The sequence below is a fragment of the Parasteatoda tepidariorum genome, chromosome 8 (assembly GCF_982258835.1).
Source record: "Parasteatoda tepidariorum strain Cologne lab strain chromosome 8, Ptep-v5.0, whole genome shotgun sequence".
Lineage (NCBI taxonomy): Eukaryota > Metazoa > Arthropoda > Arachnida > Araneae > Theridiidae > Parasteatoda > Parasteatoda tepidariorum.
This window is the reverse complement of record NC_141762.1, coordinates 19,331,428-19,348,715: the sequence shown is the minus strand read 5'-3', so window position 1 is coordinate 19,348,715 and position 17,288 is coordinate 19,331,428. Positions and strand designations below refer to the sequence as shown.

General features: G+C 28.4%; 1 protein-coding gene across 16 annotated transcripts in view; it reads right to left on the bottom strand.

Annotated features, from left to right (window-relative positions):
• Positions 1-17,288, bottom strand: part of LOC107451338 (uncharacterized) — a 140,221-nt gene that overhangs the window by 10,984 nt on the left and 111,949 nt on the right. For 9 of the 16 annotated variants that reach the window (XM_043051979.3, XM_043051975.3, XM_043051980.3 and 6 more), the window contains exons 4-16: positions 14,446-14,544; positions 11,312-11,396; positions 10,196-10,275; positions 9,096-9,179; positions 8,202-8,267; positions 8,064-8,121; positions 7,268-7,354; positions 6,783-6,859; positions 6,372-6,516; positions 5,032-5,161; positions 4,252-4,379; positions 2,796-2,918; positions 65-208 (exon numbers count right to left, since the gene is read on the bottom strand). In XM_043051979.3, coding sequence (XP_042907913.2) covers positions 65-208; positions 2,796-2,918; positions 4,252-4,379; positions 5,032-5,161; positions 6,372-6,516; positions 6,783-6,859; positions 7,268-7,354; positions 8,064-8,121; positions 8,202-8,267; positions 9,096-9,179; positions 10,196-10,275; positions 11,312-11,396; positions 14,446-14,544 — 1,306 coding nt within the window. The remainder of the gene's footprint in view (positions 1-64; positions 209-2,795; positions 2,919-4,251; positions 4,380-5,031; positions 5,162-6,371; positions 6,517-6,782; positions 6,860-7,267; positions 7,355-8,063; positions 8,122-8,201; positions 8,268-9,095; positions 9,180-10,195; positions 10,276-11,311; positions 11,397-14,445; positions 14,545-17,288) is intronic. The other 7 variants (XM_071180635.2, XM_043051976.3, XM_071180636.2 and 4 more) reach the window with 1 other exon arrangement.

Genomic DNA, 17,288 nt, shown 5'->3' with positions numbered 1-17,288 from the left:
ATTAAATAAATTAAGAAAAGTCGTAAAGGACAATTTGAAAACCAAAAAAAAAATGTTTCTTCACCTTTGCAACTGCTTTTTGATGAGACAGCTTCCTCTGCCTGCGGATATTTTTCTTCAATGAGCTGTCATTGAGAAGTTTGCTTGCTGCAGCTACAATTTTATTTTGAATTTCATATTCAAGTTCTAAACGAGCTAGTTCCTCTTCCTAAAATATGCAAGACGAAATAAAAATGAGTTGGTATGTATAGAGTGTGTTATAGAATTGAAATGACTACATGATTTAAAAATAATGATTTGAATGTCACGTTTAATGACACAAGGAGAAAAGGTGGACATGTTGCTCCAAATTTAAAAATAATGTGGATTTAAGAAAAAAAATTATAAATAAAGCTAAAAAATTCATTAAATTAATATCACTTTCTAAAAAAGATCAGATATACTCATTAAAGGGTTACATGTATTTTTTAGGGTTTAGGTACTGAATTTGAGTTAAGGGTTTGGGTATTTTACCTAATTTAACAGTTCAATTAAGAAGAGGATATATAGAAAAATTATTTATTCTTAGATAGTATGGGTGACAAAATTTATATATATATATATATATATGCTTTTTAAACAACACTGAGTAATTTAAATATCAAATATATAGCAACCAAATATTTATAAAATCTGATTTAATAATATGCTGAAATTTTATATTTATTTACCAAATGAATGTGCATAATTAGACTTATTGCATATATTACACATTAATCAAGAATGAAAAATAAACCTAGGTATAACCAGTTGAAGTTTGAAGCCATTATCTATATTCTATACAATTATTCAGACAATGACCCTTAACCTCAAAAAAAAACATCAGAGTAAAGAATACTGAGTAATAAATTTAATATTAAGAAATACTAAGCAATATCCACTTTATTTGTCTTATGAATTCATCAAGCAAAACTCAAAGTTCTCATTAAGTGTTTTTAGAAGGGCGGGTTTGATCTCTATAAATGCACCCTCTTTGCCTTTTTTGTAGAAATAAGCCATTATCCCTTAGAAACACAACCTTTTTATTCACATTTCCATTTAGAATAAATTAATTAGCTGATTAAATACTAGTTACACACTGGTAAAATTATCTATGTTTTATAGGTTTAATTCTGATTATTATTACAAATATTTAATTCATTACGATTAAAGTTTCTTTTTTTTTTTGAGGGGTATATTAATAATTTTTTAAGTGATTTTAAATGTTAACATTTTTAAATAAAACAAATGTATCTTCAAACATTTATTTGCTCATAATTTTCAGTTTAAATTGATAGAAAAAAGCTTTCAAGTTGTTTATCATTTAATAGTTTGTTTGTTTTTCAAATTTTTTTTTACGAAAAAATTATGCACAGAGGTTGTCTTTTAGCACTAAATTATTTTTCAAAAGCTTCAAGGTTTTCTGTTATTTTGGTAATGAGCAAGAATAACTTTGTGAAATATACCCATAGCATAATATAAGAAGATAATGTAAAAATTGTTTATGACATATTAACCATTTTGATAAATTTTTACGGTGTTAAGTGAGTGCCCTTTCAAAGCTCGATGTGCCCTTTTCTGAGAGGAAGCACCCCGCCCTTTTTTATTGCTAGGGAGAACTATGAAAACCTATAAGTACTATCCCGAGCAAGTTATTTATGCATTATGTAACTAAATATCGCTATTGAACATATTATGCAGAGTTTATAGTTCTGATTTTTCTGATAAAAATTTTGTCCTCATTTATCCTGATTATTAGTTTCTTATCCTGATTTTCGTGTGTGTTCAGAACATACTATTTTCTAAGAATACAACTGTGTATTTTTAAAAATTAGATTTAAAGAATCGTGAAGTTTGGATTTTTAGATCCAACATCTTTTTATTTTTATTAATGATACTAGTAGAAGTCCCAAAATTTGATAGTTTTAATTTAACAGGGGCAGTCTGCTAATTATACATTGAGTTCATGCATATTGCCCTACAAACAAAATTTATTGTTTAAACCTTTTTGGGAATTCAGTCATTCTATAAAAAAGGAACTCAATTATCGAATTTTCATGATGATCAATTCAGACGTCATACGTTTATTTCTTATTCTAAGCAAATACAGTAACAAATTATATGGGGTGAACTTTTGTAGTTTCACAGTTATTCATTCAAGTCTTTCATCTGATTTTTAAAAATTATTAATTCCTATCAGCAATAAAAATTATTTTATTAAAGAAATCTTTAACTCTATTGCTAATTTTAACTATATATTTGTAGGAAAGAATATTATCTAAGTGAGACTATTTTTTAATGCAACAGTAGTGTAATAATTTTCTATGCATCAAATTGAAGTTATTATAAGTTATTAGGTATTGATAAAATTATACTGGCAACTGTTAACCTTTCTTGTTCTTATCAAAGTGACTGAACTTTAAAAAAAATTATATTTTATCATTCTTTTGCAATAAAATTTGTTTTTACTGCACGTGAGTTGAGCAAATCACTTTTTTTAGTATATTGTTTGCTTTTTTAAAAGTAGTCTACTATATGTATACTGTTTGAACAAATGTTCTTATTCTGTCCTGATTTTTTTTTTTTTTTTTTTTTTTGTAACTTTAAACTTAAACCCACTAGGATTGGAAATCCTGCTTTAAACAGGCTAAACCTAGGTTTGTCTTTCTTGCTTGCTCGCTTGCTTTACCCTTGCCAATTATCCCCTTTGGGAGGAAAGACATTTGCACAGTCACCATCCTTGGTATGCATCCAGACATAATATAAAGAATACTTACATCTTTACTCTTCTTCTTCCAGAAAGATTTTTCTTTAATGTTTGTACCAGTTTTTCTTTTTATGATGGGTATTTGTTCCCCAGGGCTTAAAGGCATCTCTGGTGGAAGTGCACCTGTTAGTTCCTATGGTACAAAAATAACACCATTTTTGTTAGTCGTCAAAAAGTTATGCGAACTCATTTACCTACATAAAACTTTAATTATCAACAACTTAATTATCAACACTTAATTATCAGTACTTTATTTATCAACTTTTAAGTCTACCTAACTTATTTCAGATTTGTATTGTGTCCCTCTGCCCCTCCCCCAAAACCTATAAGACAATGTGAGATTCTTATGTAAAGTAGTCTTCGACGTTTTTTTGCCCTCTATTAGATTTTTCAAATTAACTCACATATTGGTTTAATTTATTGGGATCCACTGTTTCCCTATCTAATAATGTGTGAGCTTTCTGGAAAAGAATTAAGCTTAAAATTGGAACTTTCCACATGAATGAAAATGAAAGAGTTCAAACACTAATGACTGGAATCTTTGGTAAAAATTTCAAAGAACATTGCTGTAAAATGTAGGTTTTGAAATGCTGAATATGAATACTCAAAATTTTCTGATGGTAGGTAGATACTTTATTTATTTTGCACTAGAGCTGCACAAAGGGTTATTGGCGACTGTCTGGGAAACATCCTTGTGGACGATCCGAAGACATGCCATTGCAATTTTGATCCTCTGCAGAGGGGATGGCTCCCTTGGTTTGGTAGCCCGACGACCTGCGTGCAAAGTCGAGCACTTTACGGTAGAACAGTTTAACGAAGACCAAAACCCTGCACCCTCGGTCCCTATGCAGGCTGATCAAAGTGGTCACCCACCCGCTTACTGACCAGGAATTTTCTGAAAATGCTTTATCATGTAATTGAAGAGGGAAATATCTTAAAGAGTTTAGTTGTTAAAGAATTCATCGCAATGAGTATGAGTCTCAAAAATAGTTTGTAAATTTATTGGACACAAACGAATTCCAGGAAACTTTTTGTAAAATTTAATGATAGCTATGTAGTAATAATATACTTAGTATAAGTGCAATTATTGAACCTACTTCATATTAAGTTGAGGTGAGTTCTTTGTTACATGCAAAACCAATGTAAAGCCGTTTCCATATAAGTTTAAATTGTTCAACAAAATAGCGTTTCCAGAAAACCATTAAAGAAACATGTAAACAAAGTGTCATTGCTTTGTAAATAAATTGAATAAAATTTAGAGCTAATTCTAGAGTTTAAGAATTACAGAGCATATTTAGTTAAGGTGAGTTATTCATCACATGCAAAACCGATATAAAGTGTTATTCATATTATTTTAAATTGTTCAACAAAATAACATTTCCAAAAAAAATTGCAATATAAAACGTCATTTCTAATTAAAAAATTTAATAAAATTTAAAGCTAATTCAGCTAAACATGATACTTACTCCTTCATTGAGACAAAGCCTTTTAAGCTCTTCACATTTTCTGCGAAGAGCTTCTTCGAGTGCCTCTTTGCGAGCCTTCAAAGCTACAAACATTTCAACAGTGTCTAATGTTTCATCACACGAATCACCTGAAACAAATTGTTTTAGTTTAATGCTAAAAAATTTTGGTTGGATTAACAAAGTCAAAAGATAAAATAAATTTTTATCTCATTCTAAATAAAGTTTTTTGAAAAAATTAACAAGTTTGAAATCTAGCATTCTTTAATTTTATAAAGGATTATATATAAAATTGTTTGAGCTTAATTGCTTTATATAAAATTGCTTATTAATTACTTATTATATATAATCCTTTATATATAAATGATTATATATATAATTGCTTTATATAAAATTGCTTATCAATTACTTTTTTATATATAATCCTTTATGTATAAGGGATTATGAATAAAATTGCTAAGGTCAAATGTTCCAATAAATTTTTATCTATTTCTATATAAAGTTTTTTGAAAAAATTAATAAGTTTGAAATCTGGCATTCTTTAATTTTATAAAGGATTATATATAAAATTGCTTATGAACCATGGAGTTTCAAACCAATCTAAGACATATTCAAACCAATCTAAGACAAACCAATCTAAACATATTTAAATAAAAATATTGAGAATGTTTAGACAAATATGTTAAATTTTATTCAAAAGTATTTTATACTATTATTATTGCACATGTTTCATATGTTATATCAAATATGTCAAACAAAAATTCTTGAGTTAAATGTACTCACTGTCTAATTTGAGTGCTGGAAGACTCAGAGAACTGACACTTCTACCTAGAGAAGAAGTTTCAGTGGAATAGGAACCATGGGAAAGCTCATCTGCAATATCACTAAAGTTGCGAGATGGGGATGCAGAACTCTGAAATCAAAAAAAAAATTTCAATATTTAAAAGTTGTAATTGAAAGGAGATCAGTATTCTGTAATGGTCTCAGTTTACCAATTTGTATATCATATTAATAATATTTAAATGTTAAATTGACAGAAACATTATCAAAATGGAGAATAATACTTGAGTAGTATCAGAACAAAAGAAAAAAAATATTTAAAATCTTCACACACACAAAAAAAACTCTGGGTAATTTATAGGAGTATTTAAAACAAAGTAACTAATGAAGTGAATGCATTTCTTCAAAAATACTGATTTTTGATCATTTTACATTTGCTGCAGTTCGATAGAATTTTAATTTCTTACATAAATACTAATTTTTAATCTCTAATCTGCATAGTTTTTAATTCATTTTTTAAGATTTTTGAAAATGTGTACTAATTATTACCACTCTATCGCAATGTTTAAGTGCCCCTACTACAGAAAGTTACCAAAATCTAAAAGGGCCTTAATTAGCAACTTTTTTTACAATTTAAGAAGATTTTAAAGAAAAAAATATATAAAATCCTTAGCACGGGCCCTGTTAATTTATGTTAAAATAAACATTTCATAGTCAAAAACAATAATAAAATTGTAAATATTTTTAATTTATAAAAGATTTATTCAAAAAGATATGCAAACTCTAAAGGGCAATTCATCTCACGAATTGAAAAAAACAGAAAAATTGGTGCCTATTTTTGTGGCAACCTTCATTTTGCTTGAGCTAATTATTTTACCATTGCTTGTTTCATCACCTTTATAAATACAAATAATTAGTTACAAATAAAGTTCAAGCATTGATTTGCATTGAAATTTAAACATTTTGATGGCAGCTAAAGCATTGTTAAGACCTCCTTACTACGTAATACCTTGTCTCATGAAATATGAAGTAAATATTTCAATAATTATATCAATTCCTTGAAGAAAGCTCATGTCTTAATATGAAATAGTGTTAAAATAAACATTTTATAGGTTGAAGCAAAAATTAAATGTAAACTATTTTTTAATTTATAAAACATGAATTCAATAAACTGAAAATAACTGTATTCAGATGCAAATTGTAATTCCCTGCAAGAATCGGAAGAAAAAAAATTGGTGCATATTTTTACGGCAACTTCCACTTGCAAGATCCAATTATTTTATCTTTACAATCTAACTGTTTCAACGCCTTTTTTAATTTTATTTAAAATAAATGAAAATTACTTTGTTGTGCTTCCTGTCTAAATAAAACTGGTGTTGGGATATGGCCATTGACCAAATGCATTTGGTAAGAGAAGGACTACTGGCAAACCACACATACACGCAAATGTTCCCAGATCCGAATGTCTTTCTAGAAGCAGCCAACCTACTAGGAATAATTAATAAGAGATATTTAGAGGTTACAATAATCAATAAGAGATATTTAGAGGTTACAATAATCAATAAGAGATATTTAGAGGTTACAATAATTAATAAGAGATATTTAGAGGTAACAATAATTAATAGATATTTAGAGGTAACAATAATTAATAAGAGATATTTAGAGGTTACATAGAATTAATAGGATATTTAGATGTTACAATAATGAATAGGAGACTACATGTATGTGTTGAGGACATTGAAACAAATAATCACCTTTTTGGATCATATACTTCTATAGAAAATTTTCTGTCTCTGAAGTACAGGTTTTCTAACTGCTTCCATAGAAACAACTAAAATAAACAAATTTCAACAATTAAAGTATTGATGCAATAAGTTATTTAAGAAATCATGCTGTACCCGTTGTATTGTACACATTTAAAGGGCTTGCTGTCAAAAAAAGCAGTTGTATTTTACTATTTACTTTTTTAAGATGATAAGAATTCCCAATTTTATTCATTGTACCAGATGAATAGAGCATATATTACACTATCAAATCCACTTTCTTCGATAAATACTGAGATATCCAAATGTATAAAAATGAATTAGAGCTAGCTACTTCTTTTTTGAAGATTACAGCAAATACTTCAAATTATAATATATATGATATCATTTAAATCTCTTTGACAGTTTAAAAATAAAAAATACTAGACGCTTAAAAACAAAGATATATAATATTAAAATTGTTGTTTCAAACTTACTTTTCTAGGAACTTTGCGGTCTGAATAATCGTATTGACATATTCCTTTATAACTAATGCCGAGCCACCAAGGAATTCCAGCTTTGTCCTAAAATAGAATAATAAATCAACACTTTGCTCTCTTCTCACATGCAAAAATCGAGATTTTTTTTTAAAAAATATACGGTAAAGGTTTATAAAAATGCAATAGTTAAATATGCTGTGTGTAACTATGTAACAAAGATTTTTGTTTCATAATCAATAAATAATTAAACAGACAATGAATTGTCTGTTTAATCATTTGTATTATTATATATTTAAAAGACATGTGTTTAACCCTAGTATTAGTCTTTGGAAAAGGTGGTCATAATTGTGAACATTCTTTTTTAAATAACAAGGTTAAGTAACTATTTTATGTTTTATTAAATAACTATGTAATTTTATTGAATATTAATAATTATTTAATGAAATAATTAATATATTAATATTATAATATTAATTATATATATTATTATTAATTAATTTTAATAAATAATATGTTATTAAAAACTATTTTATGTTTAAATAACTTATTCATGCATATGATCTGAACTTCTATAACAGTATCATTACTTAACTTCAGCTCTATTAAAAATAAGTATAAATTTAAGATTTATTTTTTTAACATTATTGAAATTCTCACTTTAACTTAACAGAATCCCATTTACTGACATATTTTTAAATTTCTAAAGGGAATCGCTTAATCGGGGGTAAATGAAATCGCTTTGTTATAAAATTTGTTTAATTTTAAAAAAAAAATAATCAAAACTCAAGATTACCTTTACTTCGTAATAATGCACACCATATGTTGGAAGAGATTCAACTATTCGCATATAACTGGAAAAACAGAAAGAAATATAGTTAGTAATTTTTTAAACAATCATGGTTGATTTGTAGTATAAAACATTGATAGTTACTTTACTATTGCTGAACCTCTAGATTGGCCTTGTATTGATTTATACTGCTCTAAAACTCTTTCTTCGCTGAAATGAGAATTTTAAACAAGACAAATAAAAATCAATATTTTAAATTGAAACAAGGTTGTTTCAAACGCATTAAATATAAAGAAATTGAATTAACAGAAAAGTTGCAAATTCTAATTGTTCTGATGAAATTCCGCTTTTAAGCCCTCTGCAAAAGAAAAATTGTGTACTTGACCAAAATAATAAAGTTCGCAGTTATTTTGATGGCTATCTTTAACAGATATCCTATTATGCTGACCTTCCTACCAGATATCTCAAAACTGACCGACGATTTTAAAAAGGAAATAGACCGAAGTTTATATTTTACTGCGTTCTGCTAAGAAAACGAGATTTTCTTCTCACCTCGTTTCGAAATTAGTTACAAAGTTTGTCAACTCGCAGCGCTGGTGTTTGGAAATCTATAAAACAATTTTTTGCGGCATGACAAAATTCCATTCCAACTAAAAAAAAAACTATTCTTTAGATTCATCCTAGTCGCAGCAATATCTGTTTACAAGTTTTATAAACAATTTTCGAACTTGAGGAGAATTAAATCTTTTTTTTCCTTAGCATTCTATGTACCGCAGTCAACCGTGTATCATCTTTCTTTTTCTTTAAATGATTTTTCAAATTGTTGGCCATTTTCGGGATGTATTTGTTAGCCATAAAATTCTTTCGTGATTATAAAGATAAACAAATCCATTAAGGATTAATATTTCAAAAATAATTTTTTTTAAAGTTTATAACGTGACAAATGATTTGATGTAAAATATATACCCGTCACGGATATGATTATGTTATTAAATTATTATTATTCCAATAAATTGGCCCAATAACAATAATACTTACCAAACAGGCAAAGAGGGGTGGTCACGTAAAGCACTTGTTGGTAGAACAGGTAATTTTTTCAACTGTTGTTTAGCTACATCATCACTATTGAAAGAGAAAAAATCCGTTTAAGAACCGAAACAAACACACAGAAGAAGGGAGTTTAATATTATTCAACCACTACAAGTTGGCGTGTGCAAAGTGAGAGTTAAGCTCACTGAGAAAGTTTATTCCAGCTATGCAATAAAGAATGTCGAAGAGAAGCGGGAATTCGAGCGAAAGTGATTATTGACTTCTTATTTGGTGTATTGTGGAAAACAAATGAATAAAAATCTAACTTATTCAAGAATCCTTCAGAGCCAAGGAATCAGAATATCATGCTAGTTTCTCGCCTAAAGAAATGCGCTTATATATAGATTTCACGCGACTTAACTGTAACCACCAATGAAAGAGTGAACTCTTAGACTATCTGCCAACTTGTCGTAGTTTAATAACATGCATCTGTGCTTGTTTATTTTTAAAACATTTTGAAAGCAACAACCTAATATATATATAAAATGTAGATTAACATTTCAGTTGAAATTGGGGTCATAATGAGTTAAATATTAAACTAAAAATCTTATAATTATTAGAATTAATTATGTTAATATTTAAATTATAACTCTTAATCTTCAAATCAGTCCACTTAATTTCCATACAATTTCATATGCATTTACGGAAGCAAAAACCTGAAAATATAAACTAAAACTCTTATGAATGATAAAAATATATTGACGTATGTATATTAGAATAAGACATCCCAATAAATTGAAAGGCTTAAAGAAATAGAATGATAAACTACAATTTCAAATTATGCAGATGCTTTGGAAGAAGTGTGACTTACTGTCACTCATGCTCTACAATTCCTTTACAATAACAAAACTTTTTGTTAGACAAATACTTTGGTTTTCCCCTTAAGTTTAAGTTTCGTTAAGTTTAAGTTTCCCCTTAAATTTAAGTCTTATTGAAATTTTTATTTAATTAATAATAATATTATAGTATGTAGTTTGGGATCACATTCTTTGTGACATATCAAGAAATAAAAAATAGTTTAAAATAAATTGAAAAATGAAAATCGTTACTTTGTAAATGATCCATGAGTAACTTGGAGGACTAGAGCGGCTAATTGAAAGGCTTTGTCAGAGTTTACTTCAATGAAACCCTGAAATATTGAAAAAGGAAACTATCAGTGATTCAGAATTTAATTAGAGTCGCAGTGGCTATGGAGATAAAGTGTTCGCGACCCAATGAGGTGACCCAGGTTCAGATACCACAGGTGACTGGTTGATGCAAATTCTACTCAATACACTACTCTACAATAATGGAAGAGACACGGTCATTTTTTTAAAAATATTTTTTTGAATTTCTCAAAAATTACATAAAGGACTGTTTTGTAACTTTTTAGTTCATGCGTTTCATACTTTGCAATTAAGTTTAAAGCTTTCAGAATTTTAAGAGACCGACAATAAATTACGAAAAAAAAAATAGTATTTTTGAACACCCTATGCCGAAAAATCAAACAATAAGTTTGTAACCTGTATCAATTACTTTGGTTGTTATTTTCAATAACTGCGAATTTTTTTTTAAAGAAAAAAACTCTTTTTTTTTGCTATAAACATTAAAAGTATTCAGAAAAATTAAATAAAAGTTTTGGAGCAATTTTAAAATATTTACAAAAATTATTGTTTCAAAATTTAAAAAAAAAATATAAAGAAATGCACAAGATATGACTATTTAAAGTAGTTCTTTTGTACTGCGCATGCATGGAAAAAATTTAAAATATTTTTTCATAATTTTGTAGTGAATCGTATTTCGCAACTAATGGAGAAAAAAATTGATTTAAATATCTTAAAAACGTTGAAAGGTTCAAGCAATTTTCGAAGTAGTTTTTGTATTTTTTAAAAGAAAGCTCAAAACGATAAGGGTTATTTCACATAGTGATGTTGTTCTTGTTGTCCGGTTATTATAAGGTAGTGTAATTTTCAACAGTATATAAGTATATAATAATATTTGTGAAAGCTAGCTCAAATATATGTAAATGGAAACTGATTTAAGCTCGCTAGGCTAAAAATAGAGCTTTCTTTGCCTTAAGCTGGTTAGTGGATACAGGATATTATAACATATAGATCTTTAAATCACATAATTGCAACATTAACTAAACTACATCTAATAAAACAATGGTAAATGCTCTAACTTACATTATAGACTAGAGATTGGGTTTGCAGGAAAAATGCTTCAACGGTCGCACTGTCACGTAGGTGCGTGATGCTTTCTACAAAATACCTGTGGGAAAAAAGTGCGTGCTATACTAAAAATTAATTTCATGAAATCTATTGTTTAGTTTTATGATTATCTAGTATTTTAAAAACCAATAAAAAAAATTCAGTTATAAAAATTTTACACGTTAATTTCGTGTTTCATTATCGAACTTAAAATGGTTTCGAATAAAATCGAGTGAGTGATGAATTTTCTAAGTAAAAAAAGCCGATTTTTCTTTTTGGAAAGGAAACTTTATTTCTCTATAATTATTTCTTATTAACTTCAAAATTTTCTTGTTAACTTTAAATTTAGACGTAAAAATACTGTGTCATTTATATGTTTTACCTATTTTAAATAGACACTTAATTTAACAAAATGAAATTAGTGCTCTGTAACGACACCCTTCATACGCATTTCAATAATCTTTGTCAAAAATAAAGACAAAAAAAATATCTAAATTAAGGTTTACAAATTAATATTCAAGCCCGAAAAAGAAAAACGCTGTTGAAATCTAACAAAAATCATCTGAGGAAAAAAAAGGATCAAAAACCTATTTGATTGCCAAAGGAAACAGAAGATTTAAAAGGTGATTGTTAGAAACATCTTCAAAATTTCGTCTACCAATTGAATATTGCCAGCGATGTCAAGCGTTGGTCAGCCAATCAGGTTTGATACATAAGCTTGACGTCAATCGCAGGCATCCAATTAAATCTGTTCCGAAAATTGATTCAGCGTGAGATTAAGCCCAAGCTTTAAACCTACAACGTTAGCACATCATTCACTACCACATGATTATACACAGCCATGTGATTAATTGCAAGTGCCCAATTAAACAAGTTTTCGCATTTTCAATGCCTTCTTCTTCAATTCGCGATCGCAACGCTCGAGTACGCCGTCTAGCGGGAGCCTGTAAATATCGGACATTAATTTATCACGTTTTCATTTAGTTCCATCAAAGTCATTGACTGAATCAGACGCCATTTTTTAGCAGCAAATAAGAAACAAAATTTCCCTAAGGAAAAGGCCGAAGAACTTGAAAAAAATCTCCAGAATATTAGTAAATCTTTCAGGAACAGAACACGCCAAACATTTGAAGAAAAATTCGTCAATAATTTTTAATTTCTATTATCAACAAACTTGCAACTGATGACTTCCGATTTCGGATACTGTTACAGATGTGTGTATTAAGGTAAAATGCATTTCTTCTGTCTTCAATTCATTACGAATTAAAGTGAAGTCAACATTGCTTTCGTCATTCCAGTGAATAAATATGAATTCAGAACATACAGAATTGTAATAGTTATAGCATATTCTTCATCGTTATAGAATAGTATATATTTCTGTATCCATATAATTCGGAAAACAACAATAAAAAATTATCCAAGTTACTTGAAATAGTGCCATTTGTGCTGATTCTTAATTAATTTAAATCGTTTTCTTGGTAAGTTTTTTTTAATTTTGAAAGAATAAGTTCAACTAGAATTCAGCTATTCTGTTTTTAGCTACATATTCAAATTCATATCAATTATAAAATTTTGCTGTGTAGTATGTTATCTAAAAGTAATGAAGGTATAAACTATGTATCTATTATTTGAGAATAAAGTTTTCAAACAAGGAACTTATCATTTTGGAATTCTCCGGGAGTCATAAATCAGGTAAGTGCAATGATTTTTACAATAAAAAATTTGCTTGTAAATATTTTTTTTTCATTTGATGATGGTTCTCTACAGAATGGTTTTTTACGTCTGATTAAGAACTATAAGAATAATAAAAAAGGAAACAATATGAAAGTTTTTATTTCAATGTTAATAATTCTTAAAATCGTTTTTTTTTATCCTAAGAATTCTTTATTTTCCGTTTTTTAGTTTATAATTTTTTGATAAAAATTGTTCTCAAAATACTTTTGAAAAATTAAATGGTATAACATTATGTGTTTATGTATACTTCTTGTATATTCCAATGTTTGAAATAATATGATTCAGAAAAGTATGGAATAAAAATTCGGTACTTACGACGTATTAACGCCACCGCCGCTACAGATTTGGCGGTTTTTAAGTGCCGCCAATCTACACTTAAAATTTTTGCGACAGTTCATAAAATAAAACACTTTATTTGAAATCAAAATAGTTAATTGGATTTCGGTGGAAAATGAGCCGATATAGAGTTTAGCATAGATTCAAAACAATCATATCGCCATATGAACTCTGATGAATAAGATTCCAAATGAAATAACATTTCCAAAACGTACGTTTGCCAAGATAAAGTTTTATGTTGTGGGAATTGGTACATTTTCGTTTTTTCGGTAAAATATTTCCCTCCTGAAAAAATAAAATTGCATCTTGTTTTGTTTTTGGCAAATCCCAAAGACGAATATTCGTAGCACTAAAAATGGCGACAAAAAAGAATTGTTCATTTGTTTTTGTTTCGTCAGCATTCTTTATTTTACGTTTCTTAGTTTCTAAATAATGATTTTTATTGAAACTTGAAATTTTTTGATAAAAATTGTTGTCAAAAAACGTTGTTTACAAAATTAAATTTCATAAAATTATGAGGCTTATGTATACTTTTTGTTCATTTTAATTTTTGAACTAATATGATTCTTAAAACTATAGAATGTAAAGTTTAAATGGGCCTTTCATATTATATCATTAAATTTAGTAATACTATTTCTCGGGCATTAGGTTTTAACTCTTATAAGAATATACATATTTTTTTCTGTTAATGTACAAATATTTTTCCGATGTGTTTTGGATATTCCTTCTCTAATAAAAAGAGATACCATTTTGTTTTCGGTTGTAGAAGAAAGAAGATCAAGGATTTTTCTTTTTTAAATTTAATAAGCCACATTAAAGAAGGAACGTTGCAATGCTACACGCTACATTAACGACGTCTCCAGAGTAACTGAATGACGGTTCATATGGAAATCGCAGGTAAGCGTCTCATACAACAACGCCCCCTATAGTTCGTTGCGATCGCGAATAGTAAACAACTTCAACTATGCATGTTATTATATTTTTTAAAAAAATTATTTGATACGGTTAGCTTAAGGGAGAAAAGGAGAAGTACACCTTACTTGATACTGAAATAAAGTACTAGAGTAGACTGGGCAGACTTCTTCGGAAATTCGTGTTCCAACACTCGTCGGTCTAGCTGTAACCAACTATAATGACCCCTAAAAACAAAGTTTGCGTAAATTAATATTTTTGTTTTTATTTTGGCAATATTTTGACAAAGAATTTTTTACCCCAGTTCTAAGATGGAAGTTAATGGGAGTTCTACAACTATATTGGAATAAAAAATGCCTGCTCTACTAGACAAAAAAATATTAATTGAAACATTTTGAGTTTTTGCAGATTTGACATCCTCCCCATTTGAGAAAAGAAGAAGTAGGGGTTTTCATCACTTCAACGTTCAGTCAAATGTAAAAGCAAAAAGATGACTAACAACAACCACAGAAAGCATCATTAAAAAACTTATCATGCGCTTTTCGATTCTTATGTATCACGTGAAGGATAACACTCCGGGAAAGAAAAAAATTTCAACTAATCCATAGTTCAGGAGAATTTTTTGCCATTTAATGTTTCCTCTGTGGAATTTTTGTCGAATAATTAATTGTTCAGGGGGAATTTTGCCATATAATTTACTGTTCAGTAGAAATCTTGCCAAGTAATCGACTGCATAGGAAAAATTTTGCGCAATAGCTAATAGCACCAACGGTGCATTTAGATTTTTCAGGCACCATTTCAACGTCAGCGCATGGTGAGGGTTGACTGATATAACAGCAAAGGAAAAACAAATAACTTCGATTTGTGATTAAATGGCCAGTGAAATTATAACAAAATTTAATTTAGTTCAAAAGTATTAATGTGAGGAAAGAAATTTTTTTTTTAGTGAAAATCAGAATAAAGTTCAACTCAAGTGTTAACAAACTAATCATCGCTAACTGAACATAACCGAACAGAACGATGAGCGATAAAGGAATAAATAATAAAGTTACTTAATTATTTAACGTTGATAAATTAAGTTTGAGCTCCATTGCCAGATTTACATTTCCCGGTATGCCTTACACTAGCGTTTTTTAAGTTTCTGTGCTATTGACCGGTATACCATATAAAAAAGTTATATTTTTAAGCATAGCTGGCAGCAGAACCTACAATCAGTTAATGTTTTCAAATAATAATTCTGGTTCATCTATTGCGAGTACCTGACCACATGTGGTGCAAATGGCTTGAAGACAACAAACGCACCAGTCGTGCCTTTAACATCGACCGAGATTTTACTAAATAAAGCCCAGATAATTCTTCACGGCAAGATTATATAGCATATAGTTTAAAATCATTGCAATGCTTCAAGTGTAAGGTACTTAAACTATGGCTATTTTTATTTTCCTTGGCGTCAGAGCTTCGAGAAACAGCGTTAACATTTTTTGCTTCATCTGAATGGGTAGTGATAAATACTCCTACTTCCATAATGCTTCAAAATATGATTAAATCATGGAATCGTGTCAACTTTTTGATTTACTTTCAAGGGTAACATATTCACTATTTTCTACTAAAATATGAATTTTCAGTTAAGTATTGGAAAATTGACGATCATCAATCTTTAAGCAAACACAATTAAAAAAAACTGTAACAAAAAATAAATAAAAAGATTCGTCTTTTTTCTTAGCTCCAAAGTTAAAATTATAGTTTTATGCTACTATTTGGTTTCACAAACAAAATTAACTAATTATAAGGTAATAAAAGAAGGTTTGAACAACCTTTAATAATTTTGAAAAATATTACGCTAGGTAGTTATTCTAACGTAATTACGAAACCGGAAAAAAAGTTGCTATATTTATTGCTCAAACATTTATATAATGGTGTTAAGCACGAAAAAATGTAATTTTCTATATTTTTCTTGCCTTAAAGTTAGAATGAGTCCACTTTCAAGGATATTAAGGGAAATGGGAATAAAGGAGTTAAAAATTTAAGCACGCTTTTAGGGAAACATTTAAAGATATCTTCGCATCATCAATTTTAAAGTTGAAACTTACGACCTCTTCTAACTACATGGCAATTATTTTGAGAATGGTACGCAAAATTTTATTAAGATTTAAAAATTAACAGAGTTTGCCAACAAAATAATCGTTTGAAAGGGAAAAAAAGAGGTATAATTATTTTTAATTAATAAAGTAATATTGTTCTTTGAAAAGAAACTTTATTTTTTCTTGGGGGAGAGGTTAAAAATATAAAGTTTTAATTTGTTCCCATTGTTTAATAGCAAAATATAGCCACAATCTGAAAAATATAGACCCGCTAATAATTTAATTCGGACAGCAATTCACTGATTAAATGAATAATCCCAAGAAACTGAAGCTGTGAGACATTGCTTGATTGAAAACTTTAATTGATTTAAAAAAATACAAATTGGAAATGTTGTAGTAAAATTGTTTCAGGCTCTCCAGAGCAGATGCTCATTTTCAAAACTTGTCAGGTGTGAATGGGAAGAAATTTTTTTTCTTCCATTAATATAAAATAAATAATTATTAATCTATATAATTATTTCGAAATATATAATCCATTTCTATAAATAAAATTATTTATAATCCCCTGTCACATCGGTTCATCTTGGTACCCTGAAATCTGGTATTGTTCATGTGAATTCTGATTCTCACTACCTCTTCATAGCGCTTGAAAATACATTTTACCCTAATTTGCCCCTTTCGACCACTGCGGTTTTTCGTGCTCTATTTATGATTTTTTTTCCCTCTAGGATACTGCAACTTCGTTGGCAACTTAACGTTTTATATTTCAAATCACTTATGTTTCATCTCATTCACGTTTGGCAATTCTTGAAAATGGGCGCCTGTTTTTGTATGCTTGAAAAATGCTGACTGTTATTTCCAATTTGTATATTTGTAAAGCGAATGAAGTT